This window comes from Anomaloglossus baeobatrachus, chromosome 3 (genome assembly GCF_048569485.1).
Source record: "Anomaloglossus baeobatrachus isolate aAnoBae1 chromosome 3, aAnoBae1.hap1, whole genome shotgun sequence".
Lineage (NCBI taxonomy): Eukaryota > Metazoa > Chordata > Amphibia > Anura > Aromobatidae > Anomaloglossus > Anomaloglossus baeobatrachus.
The window spans coordinates 221,028,402-221,051,468 of record NC_134355.1 but is presented as its reverse complement, the minus strand read 5'-3'; the positions used below and the strand labels follow the sequence as shown (position 1 = coordinate 221,051,468).

The window sequence follows — 23,067 nt, the reverse complement described above, 5'->3', positions numbered from 1 at the left end:
ACCCTTTGTATTTACTTTCATGGAGTCTTCTCTTTACTGTTGACTTAGAGACAGATACACCTACTTCACTGAGAGTGTTCTGGACTTCAGTTGATGTTGTGAACGGGTTCTTCTTCACCAAAGAAAGTATGCGGCGATCATCCACCACTGTTGTCATCCGTGGACGCCCAGGCCTTTTTGAGTTCCCAAGCTCACCAGTCAATTCCTTTTTTCTCATAATGTACCTGACTGTTGATATTGCTACTCCAAGCACGTCTGCTATCTCTCTGATGGATTTTTTCTTTTTTTCAGCCTCAGGATGTTCTGCTTCACCTCAATTGAGAGTTCCTTAGACCGCATGTTGTCTGGTCACAGCAACAGCTTCCAAATTCAAAACCACACACCTGTAATCAACCCCAGACCTTTTAACTACTTCATTGATTACAGGTTAACGAGGGAGACGCCTTTAGAGTTAATTGCAGCCCTTAAGCTGGGTTCACACTAAACGACAGCGACAACGACGTCGCTGTTACGTCACCATTTTCGGTGACGTAACAGCGACCTTGTAAGTCGCTGTTATGATCGCTGCTTAGCTGTCAAACACAGCAGAAGCAGCGATCATAACGTCGCTGTGCTACATGTTCAGAGAGCAGGGAGCCGCGCTTAGCGCTGGCTCCTTGCTCTCCTACAGTACACATCGGGTTAATTAACCCGATGTGTGCTGCAGCTACATGTCACAGTTCAGAGAGCAGGGAGCCGCGCGCACTGCTTAGCGCTGGCTCCTTGCTCTCCTTGCTACAGTATACATCGGGTTAATTACCCGATGCGTACTGCAGCCACATGTCACAGTGCAGGAGCCGGCACTGGCAGCAAGAGCGGCGGAGGCTGGTAACCAGCGTAAACATCGGGTAACCAGGGAAAGGTCTTCCCTTGGTTACCCGATGTTTACGCTGGTTACAGCTTACCGCAGCTGCCAGTGCCAGCTCCTGCTCGCTTCATTTCGTCGCTCTCTCGCTGTCACACACAGCGATGTGTGTGTCACAGCGGGAGAGTGACGACCAAAAAATGAAGCTGGACATTCAGCAACGACCGGCGACCTCACAGCAGGGGCCAGGTCGTTGCTGGATGTCACACACAGCGACAGCGACGGGACGTCGCTGCAACGTCACAGAAAATGGTGACGTAGCAGCGACGTCGTTGTCGCTGTGTGTGACACCAGCTTTAGAGTCCCTTGTCCAATTACTTTTGGTCCCTTTAAAAAGAGGAGGCTATGCATTACAGAGCTATGATTCCTAAACCCTTTCTCCGATTTGGATGTGAAAACTCTCATATTGCAGCTGGGAGTGTGCACTTTCAGCCCATATTATATATATAATTGTATTTCTGAACATGTTTTTGTAAACAGCTAAAATAACAAAACTTGTGTCACTGTCCAAATATTTCCGGACCTAACTGTATATATATATATATATATATATATATATATATATATATATATATATATATATATATATATATATTTATATTATATCTTATATTAAGATATATATATTAGTCCTATATATATTATATCTTATATTAAGAGTTGTCCTTGTGCACCATCTCTGAGTATGCTGTTTTGAATTTCTACCGTGGGCCACAATTTGTCCTGTTTGGATAGGATATTCATACTATTTTTGTATAGAATCAGTACATTGTTACTATTTTGTATTGACTGTGGTGATGTACACAGTTTCCCCTTTCCCATCACCTCTCCGCATGTTTAAAATTACAACATAAATATTAATAAAAATAAGTTGAACCTATGATCGCCTTTCTCTTGTGTTTTTCGTGGTCAGTTTTCAGCGACTTGGTTCACACATTGTAGTCCTCTCTCTGCGTATTATATGGTGTGTATATATACACATATATATCTATACATATATTAATTATTTTCTGATATGCAGATGTTTATGCCATTACTTACTCTTGAGCTGTCAAACAGGCGATCTCACCAGCAACCAGTGACCAGCCCCCAACCAGCAGCGACGTGTGGAAGCGATGCTGCACTTGGTAACTAAGGTAAATATCGGGTAACCAACCCGATATTTACCTTGGTTACCAGCGCACACCGCTTAGCGCTGGCTCCCTGCACTCCTAGCCAGAGTACACATCAGGTTAATTACCCGATGTGTAGTCTGGCTATGTGTGCAGGGAGCAGGGAGCCGGCACTGACAGCGTTAGAGCGGCGGACGCTGGTAACGAAGGTAAATATCGGGTAACCAACCCGATATTTACCTTGGTTACCAGCGCACACCGCTTAGCGCTGGCTCCCTGCACTCCTAGCCAGAGTACACATCGGGTTAATTACCCGATGTGTAGTCTGGCTATGTGTGCAGGGAGCAGGGAGCCGGCACTGACAGCGTTAGAGCGGCGGACGCTGGTAACGAAGGTAAATATCGGGTAACCAAGGAAAGGGCTTCTTGGTTACCCAATATTTACATTGGTTACCAGCGTCCGCAGAAGCCGGCTCCCTGCTCCCTGCACATTCAGTTGTTGCTCTCTCGCTGTCACACACAGCGATGTGTGCTTCACAGTAGGAGAGCAACAACTAAAAAATGGTCCAGGACATTCAGCAACAACCAGCGACCTCACAGCAGGGGCCAGGTTGTTGCTGGATGTCACACACAGCAACATCGCTGTTGCGTCACAAAAGTCGTGCCTCAGCAGCGATGTTGCTAGTGATGTTGCTTAGTGAGACGTGGCCTTAACTCTGTGGACACAGGACTCATCCTGTCAGGAGGATTTATGACCCACTACAAAATCTGATTAGTCTGCTCCAGAGAATGCTAGGGCACCAGACCTCTGATCCTACATGGATATTGGGACAATAAAACTTTCACACCACTAATCAAAGCTAATTAAGGATTCACTCTCTAAGCTTAGTGTTTGTTTATTTAAATGTTCTTTTATTATGCCATCCCTCTGCTCTGTTTGTGTATGTATTGGTGTTTCTTCCGATATTTTGTCACACCATGGCTGATGAAGGGACCTGAGATATCTCGAAAGCTTGCTTTGTAACATCATTTTATTTTATGTTGGTTAGCCATTAAAAGGTATCACAACAAGATTATAATTTTGTTTCTCTCACTGAGAACATTCATTAGCTTTGGTGCAGAATTGTCTGCAACAAAGTACTGCAACAAATTTGTACCTCTTGGCAGAAAAAGCATCAAAACTGCATTGCAATTTTCGGTGTGTTTTTCTGCCAGGAGATGCCGACTTGGTGCAAAAATGTCTGCAACGAAATACTCAATGTGCACACATCATTAAATCCAGCATTGAGTTCAAAAAGGTCACCTGACATGAACTCTGTGACATCTCCTCTTTTAGCTGTGGGTCAGTCAGTGTGTCCCTGAAGTCGCAGAGGGCGATCTCGTGTTTGAATGTGGCCGCACACTGCAACCCCAGGATGTAGCAAAGCCAAGATTGTCATGGAAGTCATGTCTGTGGATTACATCAGACCTGCAGGGGTGTTTTGGGGGTTAATAAATTGGTGAAAGGGGCTGGTTTTTTTAGTTGCACTTTTTTTTTGCTGTGTTTTATGTATATATTCCCTTCCAATCAAATTTTATAAGTGATTATCTCAGGCAAAATAGGACACCTCCTGATGAAGATGAAACATTGAAACATGCCGCGACATGAGCTCACTTACATTTAGCCAATAAGTACAGTGGAACCTTGGATTAAGAGTAACTTGGTTTCAGGGCGTTTTGCAAGACAAGCCAAGCATTTAAAATTTTTTAACTTGATTTAATGACAATGATTTGCAGTAAGAGCCAATAGTCACCATGCACACATCCAGTTCCATCCTTTCACAACGCTCTGACCCGCTCTGGTGGTAACTTTATGTACATATGTACTATATGGTACATATGTACTGTGTACTACATACAGTATACCATTGTACAGTACATAGTATATAGTATGTCTATCGATTTACGGATTTGCGGATACAGTACAGCACTTTCTTTCTGCTAACCAGTACAGACCTTGCTTGTACTGTAATCTAATTACCTGTGCAGTATTCCTACCCCACATTTGGCTTAGTTCTGCCCTTATTTTGAGGAGAATAGATTTGGGGTGTGTTTTTTGTGTATTCTACTAGAATATAGATTGTCATATTTATACATCATTTTTTCTCTCTCTAGTGCACCTCCCGCACAACAATTCTATTATAAACTAACATGCAGTTTAATTTGCTTTTACTTTTTTACTGTATTGTACAGTATTTTGTTAGTGTACTATAATAATGTTATATGGATACAGTACATTATTTTCTATTACTGTAATAAGCTTGTATAAGTACAGTAAATATTTTTGGGTTGTGGAACAAATTGTCTGCGTTTCATTTATTTCCTATGGGAAAATTTGCTTTGATATAAGAGTAACTTGGTTTAAGACCGCACTCCCTGAACGAATTATGCTCGAAATCCAAGGTATCACTGTACATTTATTTTGCCTGAGATAATCACTTTTAAATTTGATTGTAAGGGAATCCCTAGGATATAGCCAGTGCATACATATATATACAGTAAATGGCCTGATACAGCGCTATCCACTGACAGGCAGGTATTTGTAGCATTTAAAGTGGGTGTAGTCCTTCCCTACAGGTAAATTTGATTCTTGTGATTACAGGGGAAGACTGAAGCATTAGCTCTGATATACTGACTTTTTGCAAGTCTGGCTGGTGCTTGTTGACAAGTACAGTAATATAAGATGTATTTTTTCTGCTTTTTATGTCAGCAAGATTTTTCATTTTGTTGTGACTTGATATTGGTCAATTTATTTACTATATATTATCTATTACATCAACCATTAGATTTTAAATAATAATAAAATGTTATAATTTAATCATATGCTTTTTTGTGTGACATTTACTTTTGAGTTATATACCGTCACTCTTTCATGCTGTGGGTATCTTGATGTATTCACTTAAATAAAAACTAAACATGTTTGGTATCTACGAACTCGTACTGATCTGGGATATTCTACTGCCAGATCCGTTTTACCAGCCCTTGAAAATTTTTGTGTAAATCAGATTTTATTCGAATAAAGAACATGTTTACAAGTTAAAGGATAGGCAACATATGATATACAGTAAAATAACTCAAATCTTGGAGGTAATAAGTAATACAACACTTTTCTACTTGCTTAATAATTCCTTTGATTACACACTTCAGGTCAGATCATCATCATCCATGTAATAGCTTTGCTTTGGAGATGATGCCCACTGGGTGACCAACAATCCGACCCCCATACAAAAATTTATGCAGCTTCGTTTAGAAACGGGAGGCAACGTAGATGCACAAAGTCCCTGAGATGACAATCCTTTCTAACAATGTAAACATAACATAAAATGTACAAACAGGAAAGAAAGATGAGAAAAGAGGAAATGTAGGGGGAGAGGGAAAAGAAAAGAAGGACGAAGAAGATGTCTCGTCTTGGTCATGTGCAGCCCCCGACACTTTTATTTTGTGGAATGGACAATCACAGAGGTCTCACTCCCCCAACTGAAGCTTGAAGCCATAGTACCAGATCTGGTGTCTCTCTATACATAACCCACGGCGCCCACAGCCTGAACACTCGCTCCCCTGAGTCAGACGCCTGGCCGACCAGCTCCTCTATCCTATAGATCTGGTTTATCTCGGCCACCAGTTCAGCCCGCGAGGGCACTTTGGTCTGCCTCCAGTACCTTGGGATTAATCTCCTTGCCCCCGTCAAAAAATGCCTTAACAGGCTTCTCTTGAAGTTGGCGATCGAGATATTGCTTAAGGATAGAAGAGCCAGTTCCGGCGTCGGCTCAAACCTAGTGGATGACACTTTACTCAGAAGGGCAAACACGTCTAGCCAAAAATATTGTATGAGAGGACAAGACCACCACATGTGGATGTATGAGCCTCTATTGTTTGAGCATCTCCAGAATTCTTCAGAGACAGATGGGAACATGGAATGAATTCTGGAGGGGCAGTGATACCACCTAGAAACTATTTTGTAGCCCCGTTCCTGTGACGCTACATCCAGCGACAACTTGTGGGTAAAGAGTAATATTTTTGAGCGTTCCTCACGCGTGAGGGGTCTCCCCAAATCCACCTCCCATTTCAAGAAGAAAGGGGCATCATCCTCCCATCCAGACAACTCAATCTGGAACATTTTGTATAGCAGGGCAATGGTGTGTTCCAGAGGCTCTCCCCCCAGACACAGAGACTCAAAGGGCGTCAAGGGCCTATATAAGTTAGTTTGTGGTGAAAGGGAGTTAATAAAGCTCTTCAATTGCTCATAACCAAACCAAGCTCCTGCGGGAGTGCGGTTGTCAGGAAAGAAAGAATGAAGGGGCCTCATACCCACATTGGACACTAGATCTTTCATAATGGACACCATGCCTCTGGACATGTGAAGAAATATGTTGCCTGTTAAATCTGTCGGGAGTAGAGAATTATTATGTAAAGGTGTCAGTGGTCCAGGTATAGTGGAAATGCCCAGGAGTGCGTTCGAACTCCTGCGAGATGAGGACAAGCTCTTTACGAGGAACGGCCTGGCCTGAGTGCACGGGTGCGAAGGGGCTGGAGACCACAACGCTACGAGAGGGGCGCAGTCTGTGTGAGATATCTCCACCTCCACCCATTGCTTAGAGGTTTTGTTATGGTAGAGATCCAGAAGGCATGTTCCCAATGAAGCAAGGTGATATTTTTTGAGGTCTGGAAGTCCTGCCCCCCCACCTCCCCCCCGCAAGTCTAGGCTTGTTCAGGACTCTATAGGACAGCCGAGGGCGTCTGTGTGCCCTGACGAATCTGGTTATGGCCGTTTTTAATCGTGAAAAAAGGGAAGCTGGCATGGGTATGGTAATTGGCTGGAAAAAATATAGCAGGCGAGGCAGAATATCCATCTTTATGGCATTCATCCTTCCTAACCAGGATATTGGCAGCTTATTCCATTTCAGGAGATCCGCCTCTATCTTCCCCAAAACTTTAAGGATATTAGCTCCGTACAAGGACGAGACATCAGCAGTTAAGTCAATGCCAAGATATGACAATGATTTCCCTTGCCACCTAAAGGGGAACGACGCTCAAAGCTGATCGGTCACCTGGTGCGTAAGGGAAATATTAGGCGCCTCAGACTTGTGCATGTTCATTTTAAAATTGCTCAGAGAGCCAAATCTGTGAAGTTCCAACATAATGTTCGGTAGGCTCGTCACTGGATTTGTTATGAACAGCATCAAGTCGTCGGCGAAGAGAGCTAGTTTATCCTCCCTGCGCGGAGCCGGGACCCCTTTAATTGATTGGTCGAGATCCTATGTAGCATTGTTTGCTGCAGACTTGCCGCCTCAAGGACCTGGAACATGAACTCCCAGTGCACCCTGTCAAAGGCCTTTTCTGCGTCCACCGACAGGATGCACATGGGTAATCCAGTCCTCCGCACTCTATCAATCAGGGATATTGCACGTATTGTGTTCTCTTGATTCTTGTCCTCTAACAAATCCTACTTGATCAGTGCTAATCAGACAGGGAAGAAGCGGCTGCAGTCTATTTGAAATGAGCTTGGCATACATTTTAATATCTATATTGATAAGTGATATTGGTCTATAGCTCCCGCACTGGGAGGGGTCTTTTCCTGGCTTGGAGAGGACAATTATGTGGGCTGCAAGCGCCTGTTTCGGGAAGGATCCGCCATTGGATACATAATTACAAGTGGACAAAAATTGGAGGCTCAAATGGTCCATAAAGCGCTTATAGAAACCCGCTGTAAACCCATCAGGCCCTGGGCTTTTCCCAATCTTTAAATCTTTAATGACGTCTGTTACCTCCTCTAATGAGAAATCCTCCTCTAGGCCTGTGGTTATTATTGGGTCCAGCTCTGGTAATTTGGTAGAGCGAATATACGTTTTTATTTTCTCTACGAATTGTTGTTTAGGGAGGTCAGAAAAATGACACTTAATATTGTATAAATTTTGATAATATTCCCTAAAGCATTGTAATATCCCCTTATGTTCTGGATTTTTTTTCCCCTGTTTATCATTTATGAATGGTACGTGAGTAGCCAAGTTGCGTGGGTGTAGTGCTCTGGACAGAAACCTGCCGCTCCTATTCCCATACTGGTAGAACTTGCCCTTAAGTCTTTCCCTCCAGCATCGTGTTCTCTGGTCTAAGATGGACAGCAGTTTCTGCCTGGCTATAGATAATTGACCAAATATGTCCTGCGCATTTGTGCGTTTGTGGGCGGACTCTAGGTCAGAGATCTGGGAAGAAAGCGTTTTGATCTCCTCCATTCTTTCCTTTTTTAAGCCGACTACCATGTTTTATGAGGACTCCTCTCAAGACACATTTTAATGCCTCCCACTTCATGGATGGGGCAGATTGCACAGCCATGTGATCTAGTGTGAAGTTTGAGATTGTCTGGGTCACGTCTGCCAAGCATAACGTATCCTGCAATAAGTTCTCATTGAGGCGCCATGTGAATCCTGACCTTTCTGCTTTGCCAAATTGTATGGAAAGATATATAGGGGCGTGGTCAGACCAAAGGATGGAGTCTATCTTTGTGTTTAAGTGGAAATCTAGGAGCGTCTGGGATATGAAGAAATAGTCAATCCTGCTGTAAAGTTGGTGTGGCATGGAGTAGTAGGTGTAGTCTCTCGTGTCTGGGTGAAGAACCCTCCAGGCGTCCACCAGCTTCAGGCCCTGCAGCTGTCTTTTAACTTTATGTATAGAGGAGTGAGGATATGAGGACTTACCCGAGGAGACATCCATGGACGGATCCATTGGCAAATTGAAGTCGCCACCGAGTATCACAGGAATGGGACCTGCGAAATCCTCCAGTAATGTCCGACATCTGGCTCCGAACCCCTGCTGGTCCTTTTTGGGAAAGTACACATTAGCTATCACAAAATTGTGGGAGGCTCAAGAAACTCTTAGAAAGACGTATCTGCCCAACGGGTCGATGAGCGAGCCTAAACCTCAGGAGTGAAAGACTTGTGGAAGGCTATGGACGTCCCGCGGGACTTGGAGTCTGGGCAAGTGCTGTGATACCAGACTGGATAAAATTTAGATGAGCACCAAGGCACTGAATCTTGCCTAAAGTGTGTCTCTTGGAGTAGTAATATGGAGACACACTGTTTATGGTTATTATAACTTATTTGACTTCTTTTGTGAGGGATGTTAAGCCCTTTTACGTTCAGAGAGAAAAACTTGAGACTATTCATTGTGTCTGAGTAGGGTAAACAAACTGATATTTGGGACTGCCACGACTGCTCAGACGAGAAAGAGAGGGAAAAAGTGAGAAAGCATAGACAAAGGTAGAAGACGTAAGATAAAAAACATTAATAGTAGTCCTTGCGCAAAAGCGCTTGTCTCGACCTGAATGTGCCTAAGGAGAGCAGTAATGTCTGTTCTGCGCACTGTGAAGGGGGAGAAGAAGCCGAAAACAGTGCTCACTCCCTCACCGACCCTCCCAGCCGTTCAAACATAGTATAATAACATTGGGGTATTGGGGTAGTGCAACTTGAACAATTATGGCAATGAAGCCATCAGCATATACTTTAACAGTAACTTAATTTTAAACCTTAAACATTAGCGGAGATCGTGCAGGGGACTGCGAAGGAGAGTATGAGGAGAGTATGAGGGGAGGGTGAAGTGGGGGATTGGAGAAGGTGAACTGGTGAGTGAGGGGGAAGAAAGGGGGGGCAGAGGGGATAGAAGAGAGGAGGAAGGGGAAGGGGGGGAAGAGGAGGGGAGAGGTGGGAGAGGGAGGGGGAGGAGGAGAAAAGGGGGTAAGGTGTGGAGAAGGGGGGATGGAGAGGAAGGGAGAAGGAAGAGGTTTGGGGTTTTTTTTGTGCAGGAAGAGAGAGCAAAGTTACAGACTATCTAATATTATTCTGACTTCCCAAAAAAGTTACAAACAGCTCACGAATCTCCATGTCACATTGTTAATGGGTAGAAGGAGGAGAAATCATGGCATCCCTGTTTTAGAACCAGCGAAAGGGATGTAATGAGACCCAGTGGGTCTGTCTTCTAACCACTTGTGGATGGTGATCCTGAAACTTTTAAATGTCAAAGGAGATCAAGAAGGGGACCTCTGCTGCTCCATTGGGATCTGTTTGGGGTTTTTCTGTCTGTTCCTCGATCCTGAGGCCTTCTGCCAATTGGGTGGAATCACCGGCAGGTGTAGGCTTTTCGGCCAGTCAGGTAGATCTGTCATTGGTAACTCAAATGTTCCAAGGAACTTAGGAAGGTCCCCAAGGGACCGAAATATCGCCGACTTGCCCTCCCTTGTAGCCACCAGTTGAAAGGAGTAGCCCCATCTGTATATTATATTTTTGTCCCGGAGTTGATCCAGCAGGGGGCGCAAGGCCCTCCTCAGCATGAGGGTGCGCCTGGCTAGGTCAGGGAGCAGCGTAACCTGAGAATCCTGGAAAGAAATTGGGTCTTTGGATCTGGCTGCTGCCATAATGCATTCCTTGGTTTTATACAAGTGCACCCGACATATCACATCTCTGGGCCGTGCATTGTTGGGTGGTTTGGGCCCCAATGCTCAATGAATGCGATCTAATTCAACAGTGGTTACCTGATTGTCCCCCAAGATCTGCATGAATATCTGCTGTGCTGCGGCATCTAAATTGGATGATGGCACTGATTCCTGAAGTCCACGTATGCGGAAATTATTCCACCTATTGCGTTTTTCTTGGTCTTCCAGGCCTGCCTCCAGCTCCTCCAGCCTGGCAGAGTGGTGGTTAATTATTTCACGGTGCTGCTTTAACTCTGATAGAGCTGCATCCTGTGATTTCTCCATCCCCTCCACTCTCTCTGTAAACTCCCTCTGCAGGGCATGTATCTCTTGCTTGTAGGTGTTCTCCAGCCTGCACACAAGCTTTAACAAATCATGTTTGGTGGGGAGAGATTTAATGTATTTACTAATGTCACGGAGATTCACCTCCTCAGAGTCTAATTCATTCTCACTGGAATCCTGAGAAGCGGTGATTGGGGAATCCCCTACCTTTGAGACATGCTTCAGTGAGGAGTGTTGTTGTTTCCCTGCCGTTGCCATCTTGGCCTGAGCAGCTCGTGTTTGAGTGGGGGTGCTGGAGGCCAGGAAGCGATCCATCCTGCTTGTCCCGGTCTCCGGATCTGCTGCTTGCTTGAGGGAACGTCTGGGTCTGCCCATGTGAGGTTTGGGCTCAGATGCACCACCTGTAAGAGGCTGAAAGGGCGGCCTGGGCGCAGAGCTAAGGAGATGTGTGTCTCACTCTGCCATCGGCAAGCCACGCCCCAGCCCTTGAAAATTTTCTCCCATTTTCCAGTACAACTTATGTGACAGAATGGTGTAATTCAAAAGTACAACTCATTCCTTAAAAAAAGAATCCCTCATATGGATATATTAATGGAAAATTAAAAAAGTTATGGCTCTTTGAAGAAAAGGAGGAAAAAATGGAAATTCGCCAGTGGGGAAGGGATCAAAGGAGAGCTATCATTAGAAAGTGACCTATTGTTTAAATCAGGAATTTGTTTTGGCTTTTTTGAAAAGAAAAAAAAAAATCATCTTGCAATCTTCACCTTGGCGAGTGGGATTTTTTAAACTCTATAGGCAGTAACAAGGAACAATAGTAGTGGTTTTAGAATTCTCCATTTTAAAATGGCTTCTTGGTGGGGGCAGTACCAGGTAATTGAACACCTGCTTATGTGAGTGTTTTTTTTACCACACTGTAGCGCTTATTCTATTAAGCAAGTAAGTTTGACAGTGTATTAAAAAAAAAAAACATTTAGGCAGGCTTGATTACAAGTTCATTACAAGTGCAATGTTCAATTACAAGTGCATCTCTATGAATTAGAATTTTCATCAAAAAGTTAATTTACAGTATTTTAGTAATTCAATACAAAAATGGAAACGCATGTATTATAGAGTCATTACAAACAGTGATCTATTTCAAGTGTTTCTGTTAATGTTGATTATAGCTTACAGCCAATGAAAACCCGAATGTCATTATCTCAGAAAATTAGAATATTATATAAGAACTGAAAAAATAATGTTGGCCTACTGAAAAGTATGTACAGTAAATGCAATCAATACTTGGTAGTGGCTTCTTTTGCATGAATTACTGCATCAATGCGGCATGGCATGGAGGCGATCAGCCTGTGGCACTGCTGAGGTGTTATGGAAGCCCACGTTGCTTTGATAACAGCCTTCAGCTCGTCTGCATTGTTGGGTCTGGTGTCATCTGGTGGCATCTTCCTCTTGACAATACCCCATAGATTCTCCATGTGGTTTGGCCAGCAAACTCGCCTGACCTAATCAAGCACAGTGATAGTTTGGTTATTAAACCAGGTATTGGTACTTTTGGCATTTCCATCTCCAAAAAGCTTGTTGGCAGATGGAAGCATGAAGTGCTCTAAAATTTCCTGGTAGATGGCTGTGCTAACTTTGGTCTTGATAAAACACAGTGGACCTACACCAGCAGATGACATGGCTCCCCAAACAATCACTGATTGTGGAAACTTCACACTAGACCTCAAGCAGCTTGGATTGTGTGCATCTCCACTCTTCCTCCAGACTCTGGGATCTTGATTTTCAAATGAAATGCAAAATTTACTTTCATCTGGAAAAACCTTGGACCATTTAACCACAGTCCAGTTCTTTTTCACCTTGGCCCAGGTAAGACGCTTCTGGTGTTGTCTATTGGTCATGAGTGGCTTGACACAAGGCATGCGACCGTTATAGCCCATGTCCTGGATGCGTTTGTATGTGGTGGCTCTTAAAGCACGGACTCCAGCAGCAGTCCACTCCTTGTGAATCTCCCCAAAATTTTTGAATGGCCTTTTCGTAACAATCCTATCAAGGCTGTGGTTATCCCAGTTAATTGTACACACTTTTCTACCACACTTTTTCCTTCCACTCAACTCTCCATCAATATGCTTGGATACATCGTTCTGTGAACAGCCAGCTTCTTTAGCAATGACCTTTTGTGGTTTACCCTCCTTGTGAAGTGTGTCAGTGACTGCTTTCTGGACACCTGTCAAGTCAGCAGTCTTCCCCTTAATTGTGTACTGAACCAGACTAAAGGACCATTTAAAACGCTTAGGAAGCCTTTGCAGGTATTTTGTAGTAATTATTAAAAATTTCTGAGATGACTTTTGGGTTTTCATTGACTTTAAGCCATAATCATCAACATTAAAGATATGTGCGCACACTGTAGTTTTCTTTCTCCAGCGAAAAACGCACCCTCTGGCTGGAAAAATGCATAAAAAAATGCTGCGTTTCGGTGCGTTTTTGCCGCATTTTTAAAATGAGAAACAAAAGTAGAATAGAATAATTGATAGCTAGTATAGATAAATAGAAAAAATAGAATATATAGAACATAAAGAGTAAAAAACAATAACAGAATAGCTCGATAGATAAAGGGATAACTAGCTTGGCCAGCTGTTTTAATTATTTTTTGGTTAAAAAAAAAATAAAAAAATAACGTAGGGTCATCCCCATTTTTCATATCCAGCACAGGAACAGCAGCAGCTGTGGGCTGTAACCCTCAGCTGTCTGATGCACCTTGGCTGGTTATAAAAACTTGAGGGAATGCCACACTTTTTTTTTTTTTTTAATTATTTGATTTAAAAAAAAAAAAAATTTAAGTGGGTTTCCCCCTATTTTTATAAAACCCGCCAAGTTGCAGCAGACAACTGGGGGCTGAGATTATTAGGGTGGGAAGGGCCATGGTTATTTGGCTCATTCCAGCCTAACAATAGCTGCCCTGTGCCGCCCCAGAAGTGGTGCATCCATTAGATGCGCCAATTCTGGTGCTGGACCCGGCTCTTCCCGTTGCCTTGGTGTGGTGGCAATCAGGGTAATAAGGTGTTAATAGCAGCCCATAGCTGCCACTAAGTCTTAGATTAGTGATGGCAGTCGTCTATGGGACACCCCCTCATGACTAATCTGTCAATAAACACAAACACCCCAAAAATCCTTTATTTGAAATAAAAAACAAAAAAACACCCTCTTTCACCACTTTATTAACCCCCAAAACACAGTTTCTAAGTAATCCACACGAGGTTCCATGACGATTACAGCACTGCTACATGTAACGCTCACAGCAAGCAGCCATAGAACATGACGGCCAGCTATGAAGCTCTATGCTGCAACTGAAGTGAGCCGCGCAATCAGCACGACATTACTCAGGTTAGTCACAGCCACAGTGTGTTAAAATGAACTCTGGTGAACCCATGATGTCACTGCTGCAACAGCCACAGTAGTGCAGGGCGGACAGCTGTGAAATCAGGGGTTTACCCGAGTTCATTCTGACACCCTGTGGCTGTGTCTAAGGCCGGAGTCACACTTGTGAGGGACTCTCACGAGTCTCGCATCGCATCACCCTGCACGTCCGCACACTTTCCTAACAGGAGCGGGTCGGCTGCATGTATTTCTATGCAGCTGCATGCTTGTGTCCGAAGAGCGTCAGGCCGTGCCGGATGATGCGAAGTGAGACTTGTGAGAATCCCTCACAAGTTTGACTCCGACATTAGTCACAGCCACAGGGTGTCAGAATGAATGCGAGTGAACCCCTGGTGTCACGGCTGTGCGCCCCGCACTACCGCATGTGTCGCGACAGTGACGTCATGGGTTCACCCGAGTTCATTCTGACACCCTCTGGCTGTGACTAACCTGAGTTATGTCACGCTGATCGCGTGGCTCACTTAAGTCACTCTAATGATTTGCTGTCATAGCTGGAGTCCTTCAACTGTGACCGCAAATCAGGCAGCGACTGAAATGAGCCGCAGGTGGAGGACTCATCTGAGTGAGTCACCTCACAGCAGGCACTCATGCTCTATTGCCGCTTGCTGTGATTTGTCAGATGTAGCAGTGGTGGAAACGTTGTGGGACCTTGTGTAGATTACGTGGGACCTTGAAGGGTGTTTGGGGAGGTCAATAAAGTGGTCAAAGAGGGTTCTTTTTTATTTTTTATTTCAAATAAAGGATTTTTGGGGTGTTTGTGTTTATTTACTTACAGATTAATGAAGGGAGTGTCTCATAGACACCTGCCATCAGTAATCTAGGATTTAATAGCAGCTCATGGCTGCCACTAACACCCCGATTGCCTCCACACCGCAATTGGGAAAAGTCAGTAAAGTGACGGGACTGTCGCCTCTAATGGATGTGGCAATTCCGGGCGGCTGCAGGCTTATATTTTTAGGCTGGGGGGCAGCCTAATAACCATAGAACTACCCAATCTGTGAATACCAGCCCTGTGGGACTTATCTTGGCTGGGTATCAAAATTGAGAGGACTGCACGCCGTGTTTTTTTTTTTTTTGTTTTATTCATTTATTTTACTGTAAGATATAGACCCGCCCACTGGCGTCTGTGATTGGTTGCAGTCAGACAGCTGTCACTCAGCGATGGGGCGTGTCTGACTGTAACAAATCGCAGTCGCTGGTGGTCGAGAGAAGCAGTGAATATGTATAAGCTTAATGAGCATCCGGCTCGGGAAGAACAAAGAGCTGACGTGGGAGTAGTGTGACTGCCGCCCCGGTGAACGGTGAATATGAAGCGCTTGCTTCTAGCCCTTTGCATCGGATTCTGGTTCCCATGGACTTTATTTGGGGACCAACATCTGGCCAGATACCGTGGATTAATCCCCCATTGATTTTTCTGCCAGTCCTCCAAAACGCTGGAAAACTCAGGAAAACGCTGGTGAAACGCAAAGAATTAGCTACCTGCGTTTTTCCATGACTTTATTGAAGTCAGTGGATGAAAAACGCAGGGAAAAACGCTAGAATAAGTGACATGCTGCTTATTTTTTCGGAACCCAAAACTGCAGGCAAAAAAGAAGCAACGTGCGGCACACCCTTTCTGAATTCTCATAGACTTTACTGGGGAAGGACTGCATGCAGCTTAGGACAGCAAACTACCCAAAAACGTGGAAAAAAAAATGCAGTGTACGCACAAGGCCTAACAGAAATAAACACTTGAAATGGATAACTGTTTGTAATGACTCTATATAATATGTTTCCCGTTTTGTATTGAATTACTGAAATAAATTATAATGTAATCAAAATGTTAATTTATTTAAGAGATGCACCTGTACCTAGTTCTGCCCCCACCTAAATGCTATTTTAAAAAGACAATTCTAAAACCTGTAAGGGCTACAGTGTTGTTCAAAAAGACATTTAGGCAGACTTTATTGTGTTACATTACCTTGTGCCATCCCAAACAAAACGCCATTTTAACGGGAGAATTCTAAAATTGCTGCTATCTGCTGCAAGAGCAATCAAACAGTCCCTTAAAGGGAAAATGCCAATACATTCTATTCTTTTAAAAAGTGTTTGCTTAGCTGCATAACTTATTAAAAATGCGAAATTCATAGGTTAAGGCACTGGGAAGTGGATGTGGTGCTAATGTTAGTGGACACCGTAGACATGTGACAGGGTAACCTGTGCCTGCTTCTGCAAGAGGCACCTGAAACCTCTTCTCTTTTTAGGTTCCTATCCCAATTTATAAGGGGGCGCAGAACACCACTGTTGAAACCATAAAAGTGCGAGTAGGTTGTGGGCTGAATGGTAGATAATGCTTCCAGCCTGTTTACTGTTACCACTTTGTCTTTCACACGGCCCAGTCTTATTAGCCAAGAGGCTGAACCACTTAATCCTCACCCTGATCCTCCTCCTTCCCACCATGACAAGTCCTAGGAGACAAGTCACCCCGTACATCTGTGACCTAGCCTCCCGGTACTTACCTGCACGTAACCTTGGATTCTGACAAGATCTCCTTCTCTACTCCCCTCGTATCTCCTCTTCCCAAAATCGCATCCAAGACTTCTCTTGTGCATCCCCCATACTCTGGAACTTATCAGACTCTCGTCTATCTTGGAAAGCTTTAAAAGTAACCTGAGACCCACCTCTTCCAACAAGCCTACAACCTGCAGTAATCCTCAGTCCGCTATAGTGCTGCACGACCATCTCGAAATTCTTGCACTGTATCTTCATCCATCCTTGTAGATTGTAAGCCCGCACGTTCAAGGTCCTCTCACCTCCTGTACCTGTTTGTGCCTTTTATTGTTTGATTATTGTACTTGTCCCTATAATGTATAACCCTTTACACATGTAAAGCGCCATGGAATAAATAGCGCTACATTAATAAATAATATCACCTGTGCTCTGACCAACATACTGTAGTTACTAGCAAGGTCCACTTAACCACAGACATGTGGACAAGTGATTGTGGACAGGAATGCTACATTTCTCGAACAGCACACTGGGTGAAGCTGGTGGAGGTCAGGACGGAGTCGGACCCTAGGACACCACGCCTGCATCCGACACATAGAATAGTGGTCCCAGGTTCCCTCTCTTCGTAAACCCTCCTCCTCCTGCTCCTCACCCTCGGCTGAATTTCCATCCTCATGAGTCCCAAGCTGGGAGCACTGCAGCACCGCCTTGCCAAGCAGCAACAGGCTCTGCTGAAACTCATCTCTTTAGGTGATAAACCAAACAGTGCAGCAGAGCTGTGGAAAGGTCTAAAAGACTAGACCATTTGGTGGCTCTCGACACTGAACCTAGAGCAGGCCTGGTTGTGTGTGACAATGACATAACCGTGTGGCTGCTCTGAATCTTGAAACTCATATTAAAACAATAATTTTTATTATTGAAAATTGTTAAAAAGTTTTTACAGGAAAAGAAGTTGAGAGAGGGGGAAAAAGGGAGCATGAAAAATGAACAGTGAATATTATGATCCTGAAATGGTCACCCAATAGCTATGAAAAGAGTAATGAATTGGTTCAATGCACAGAGTAAAAATAAGGGTCTCAATATAGAATGGAGTAGTGAATGGAGAATTGGACACCTATGTAAAAGGTATCCTATATATATATTTAAATACTTTACAGGTGAAGGAATTGCTATTAATTGCATGTAAGGCCCGAATCGGCCCACGTAGATCACTCCAAATCAATGGTCCTCACCATATAAAATCCAGTAGATAATTGACTAAAGGACTCAGGTATCCCAAAATATCTAGATATGAGGAAGTCAATTCATAACTATGATTTTTTGGTGAGTATACTCCTATTGAATCAGCTATGTACTGAAAAGAGACCACCCTAATGCAGATAACATATAGGGTATTTGAGAACAATATATATGAATAACATTTCTCTGCACATCCACCATATGCAAATAACACATAAGGTATTTATAAACAATGTATATGAATAACGTTTCTCTGCACATTCACCATATGGAGTAATAGACAGGTTTCAAGCAAGCCACATATATGTGCCCGTATTGGCAACTATAGATGAGAGGTCATGTCTATGTAAAGAATATATATCTATATACAGCACACCAACAGGTGTGATCTGTCATTATGTACAAGTGTAAATGAGTGTGCTCAGCAAGACTGTTTATCTACAGAGCAAGCACAATAAATCACAACTTATGCTGATAGGGAAAACCATGTATATAATCAATCAGAAGATTGATTATATCTACTCTGTACATAAGTAGTCTTGCTGAACACATATATGTACACCTGTGTATATTGGCATTCTAAATACACATCTCAATCTTCTGATTGATTATATACATGGTTTTCCCTATCAGCATAAGTTGTGATTTATTGTGCTTGCTCTGAATGTCCATCATTGTGTGTATAAGGATGCAGTGGTAAAAGAAGCCTAATGTCCCTGACCACAAACAATTATGCACATATCGGTCGTTCGGTGGACATTGCGATTAACTGAATTGGTGACGGCACAGGTAATGTTGTAATGCCTGCGGTATGGGAGTAGGTGGCTGGGGAGTAAAGGCGCTGTCACACACAGAGATAAATCTGCGGCTGCAGTGAAATTGTGGACAATCAGTGCCAGGTTTGTGGCTGTGCACAAATGGAACAATATGTCCATGATTTCACTGCAACCACAGATCTGTCTAAGATTTATCTCTGTGTGTGTGACGGAGCCCTAAGTTCCAAAGGCCAGCCGCTGCCATGAGTTTGTGGCAAGCCTCAGTGTCCACAAGCCTTAACGGCCACATTTCCAGACAAGCAGTTTGTAAATATGCCAGGTTAGTGTTCGGGCCTGTGGTTGGGTGGGTGCTTGTTTGGCCAGCTGTATATTCTCATTTCCATGATAAGTCCTGCCACCTGACCGCTGGGCTGGGGAAAACAAAAATCTTACAACGTTGCTGATGGTGCTTACAAATGTGCAATGGTAGGTGCAGGGCAGGAGGCATCTTCGCCTGCATCTTGGACAGAGGATTGGCAAGCACATAACACCCTGTGTACTGTATTCCTCCATCTCCACCTGGCCCACATTCAAAGCTTACTCTTAAATTGTGAGCATGGACCATTTTAGGAGACACAGAAGCAGGATGATTACGCTGATTTATGACTTCAGATGAAAGTATTTTAGAGCACATGTACGTGCGATCTTTAACGTTTCCCTGCACATTACAATACTTTGATCTGCCCCCACTATTCAAATTTACTTTCTTAAAGTTTTATTTATGATATAAAAAAAATGATGGTTTTGTGTATGTTTTGATATGCAACTAGTAGGTAGCACTTTTTCCTCACTGCCTTGTGAATCTGTCAGGACATTGCTTTCAATATTGTATGACAGTATATTGCTTAACTTGGCCATAGTTAATTAATTTTATTAAGAATAAAATGGGAAATGGAAACCATTGACTGTTATGTTTTGATAATCATTTCAAATTATTTATTCTATTTAACAGGTTATGATAAAGCTGCTAAAATTGCCAAAACTGCCCACAAGGAAGGTGGCACATTAAAAGAAACTGCTGTCAAACTTGGAATTCTTACATCAGAGCAGTTTGACCAGTTGGTTAAACCTGAAGATATGCTTGGTCCAAAATAACAGTATTTTAATTAAGGATCCAAATATTTTTTTTCCTGATTTATACAATAAATAAATAAGGATTATCTCTTTATTTTCTTGTTACGTCTTACTTGATTGGAACTCTGAATATAGGTTGCTTTTGGTTTTTGTTTTTTTTTTCATTTCTTTCCAGAACTTCCTAGCTCAAATTTACTCTCAAATTGGAGTGCATTCTCAGCTTATCATGTAAAGTACTAATTGGACAGAGGTGCTACCTCAATAACATAGGATGGATTTTCACTGCGCACTGTAGAATCATGTGAAAGTGTAGGTTTTATTGAAGCATTTGGTACATATAGCAGACTTTCAACAGTTCGTCTCACATATCACCATAACTTACACTGTGTTCTAAATTATTAAGCAAATTGACTTTAGGTGTCGTACTGTAATACCATCAATGAGTTTGTTTGAAAACAAGACATTAAATCGGGGGTCTCAAACTCAGCTGGATGTATGGGCCGCATGTAGAAAAAAGAAATAATTTTGGGGGCCGCATTCTTTGTAGGGCCAAGTGACGTTTTTAGTGGTACCATTTATTTCTCTTTACAGCTTTGGATCACTGTTTTTGAAAATATTTTGCTTGTTTATTATAACAAACATGCACTTTTTTTGTTTATATATAGGGTAGTTCAAAAGTAGGTGGACAGTATGTGTAATAGGGTTAAGAAGGGGGAGATTTATCAAACATGGTGTAAAGTGAAACTGATTCAGTTGCCCTCAGCAACCAATCAGATTCCACTTTTCATTCTTCACAGACTCTTTGGAAAATGAAAGGTGGAATTTGGTTGCTAAGGGCAACTGAGTCAGTGTCAAAGTTCCAGTTTTCACAGATAAATCTCCTCCAAATCTGTTTTATTTTCAGATAATTCAGATAACCCATAATGGCAAATAATTTAAATACAGATCAATGAAAATGGATTTTGAGTATTGGAAATCCCAAAATGCTGAAACCATTAGAGCAAATTGGGTTGAAAAATTTTGGTACTGAAGCCCCAAACCATTTACCGCATTTGTGAAAAATTCGATGCCACTGGCTCAATCCTTAATGCTCTAAAAACTGGTCAACCCAAAACAGCCTGTACAGAAAATAATAAACCTGTTGCTGAAACATTTGTTCAGAGTCCAAAAAAGTCCACCAGAAGAGTCTCTTTAGAATTGGGAATTTCACGAGCTTCTATCATGTGAATCCTGAAATTTATTGGATAGAAAGCTTATCTTGATGAAACATTTCCTAATAAATGGATTGGCCGAAGAGGCCCACTTGATTGGCCGGCACGTTCACAAGACTTGACCCCAATGGATTTTTTCTGTGGGGGAGTACTCAAGGAAAACCTGACCAAACAACACCTTATATCAAAAATGTCTTTATTAAGATTCACTAAAATAACATGAATAAAAGGTTCATATAAGGTCATCAACAAAGTGCAAGTGTCAGTTAACAGACATTCCAACTAGTGGAGCGCCCAGTACAGTAGTTAGTTATAGATTAAAGACATTATATATATATATATATATATATATATATATATATATATACCGTGTTTTTCCAAAAATAAGGCCTCCCCCAAAAATAAGCCCTAGCAGGGATTTAAACAGGGCGCCCAGGGCAGAAACAGGCACCCGGAGGGGACCGACCAAGAGACCCACAACCCTTCCCGACAGGAGAACGGCAGAACAGAGGACAACGGAATACAGCAGATGAGGAGGTAGGAAGGGAGGGCAGGAAGAGCATCCACAGCCGACCACAAGGTTGGGTGCGGACTAGCGGCCTACAGCGCAGCAAGGACGGGAAGGCAGCAACGCCCCGACAAAAAAAACACACCGACAAGGGGAGGTCCGTGACGCGGGGGGAAGGAAGGGACTCCGTGACAGGAGGGCCGGCCGGGACGGAAGAACCTAGGGGCGCCCGAACAAGCACGGCACCCAGTAGAGAGAACCAGGGATGGCAGGGCCAGAAGGGAGCAGCAAGGAACACCAGAAGCGAAGCATGAAGCCCGAGGCGCCAGGCCCGGCGCAAGGCCAGGGAGGCGCAAGGCAGCAGAGGCGGAAGACCAGAACACAGGCCCCCGCGGTTCAAAGGCCAAGAGGCACAGAGGCCAAGAGGCCCAGACGCACAGAGGGCCAGACGCACAGAGGGCCAGACGCACAGAGGGCCAGACGCACAGAGGGCCAGACGCACAGAGGGCCAGACGCACAGAGGGCCAGAGGCACAGAGGGCCAGAGGCACAGAGGGCCAGACGCACACAGGGCCAGACACACACAGGGCCAGAGGCACAGAAGCCCAGAGGCACAGAAACCCAGAGGCCCAGATGGCCAGAGGACAAGAGGCCCAGAGGCAGGAGACACAGAGGCCCAGAAGCACAGAGGCCAAGAGACACAGAGGCCAAGAGGCACAGAGGGCAGACTGCACAGAGGGCAGGAGGCCAGGAAACACAGAGGGCAGGAGGCACAGAAGCCCGAGGCCAGGAGATACAGAAGCAGGAGGCACAGAGGCACAGGGCCCGGAGGCCCAAGGCCGGGAGGGCCAGAGGCCAGGAAGCCACAGAGGTCAAGAAGCCACAGAGGCCACAAAGGCCAGGAGGCCCAGAGACCAGGAAGGCCGGAGGCCAGGAGGCAAGGAAGCACAGAAGGCCCGGAAGCACAGAGGCCAGGAAGCACAAGACCTGGAATCACAGAGGTCGGAGATACGAGACCAGGAGGCAACAGAGGCATGCGGCCAGGAAGCACAAAGCACAGAGGCCCGAGGCCAGGAGGCACCTAGCAGAGAGGCCAGGAGGCACAGAGGCCCGAGGCCAGGAGGCACAGAGGCCCGAGGCCAGGAGGCACAGAGGCCCGAGGGCACAGAGGCCCGAGGCCAGGAGGCACAGAGGCCCGAGGCCAGGAGGCACAGAAGCCCGAGGGCACAGAGGCTCGAGGCCTGGAGGCACAGAGTCCCGAGGCCCGGAGGCCCGAGGCCAGGAAGCACAGAGGCCCAAGGCCAGGAGGCACAGAGGCCCAAGGCCAGGAGGCACAGAGGCCCCAGGCCAGGAGGCACAGAGGCCCCAGGCCAGGAGGCACAGAGGCCCCAGGCCAGGAGGCACAGAGGGACAGAGGCACGAGGCCAGGAAGTACAAGGCCAGGAATCACGAGGCCCGGAGCACGAGACCAGGAAGCGCGAGGCCAAGAAGCACGAGGCCAAGAGGCA

General features: G+C 44.4%; 1 protein-coding gene across 2 annotated transcripts in view; it reads left to right on the top strand.

Annotated features, from left to right (window-relative positions):
• FH (fumarate hydratase) overlaps positions 1-19,935 on the top strand; it is a 280,161-nt gene extending 260,226 nt beyond the window's left edge. For both annotated transcript variants that reach the window (XM_075338213.1, XM_075338212.1), the window contains one exon: positions 19,720-19,935. In XM_075338213.1, coding sequence (XP_075194328.1) covers positions 19,720-19,862 — 143 coding nt within the window. In that variant the 3' untranslated portion in view covers positions 19,863-19,935. The remainder of the gene's footprint in view (positions 1-19,719) is intronic.
• The last annotated feature ends 3,132 nt before the right edge of the window (positions 19,936-23,067 follow it).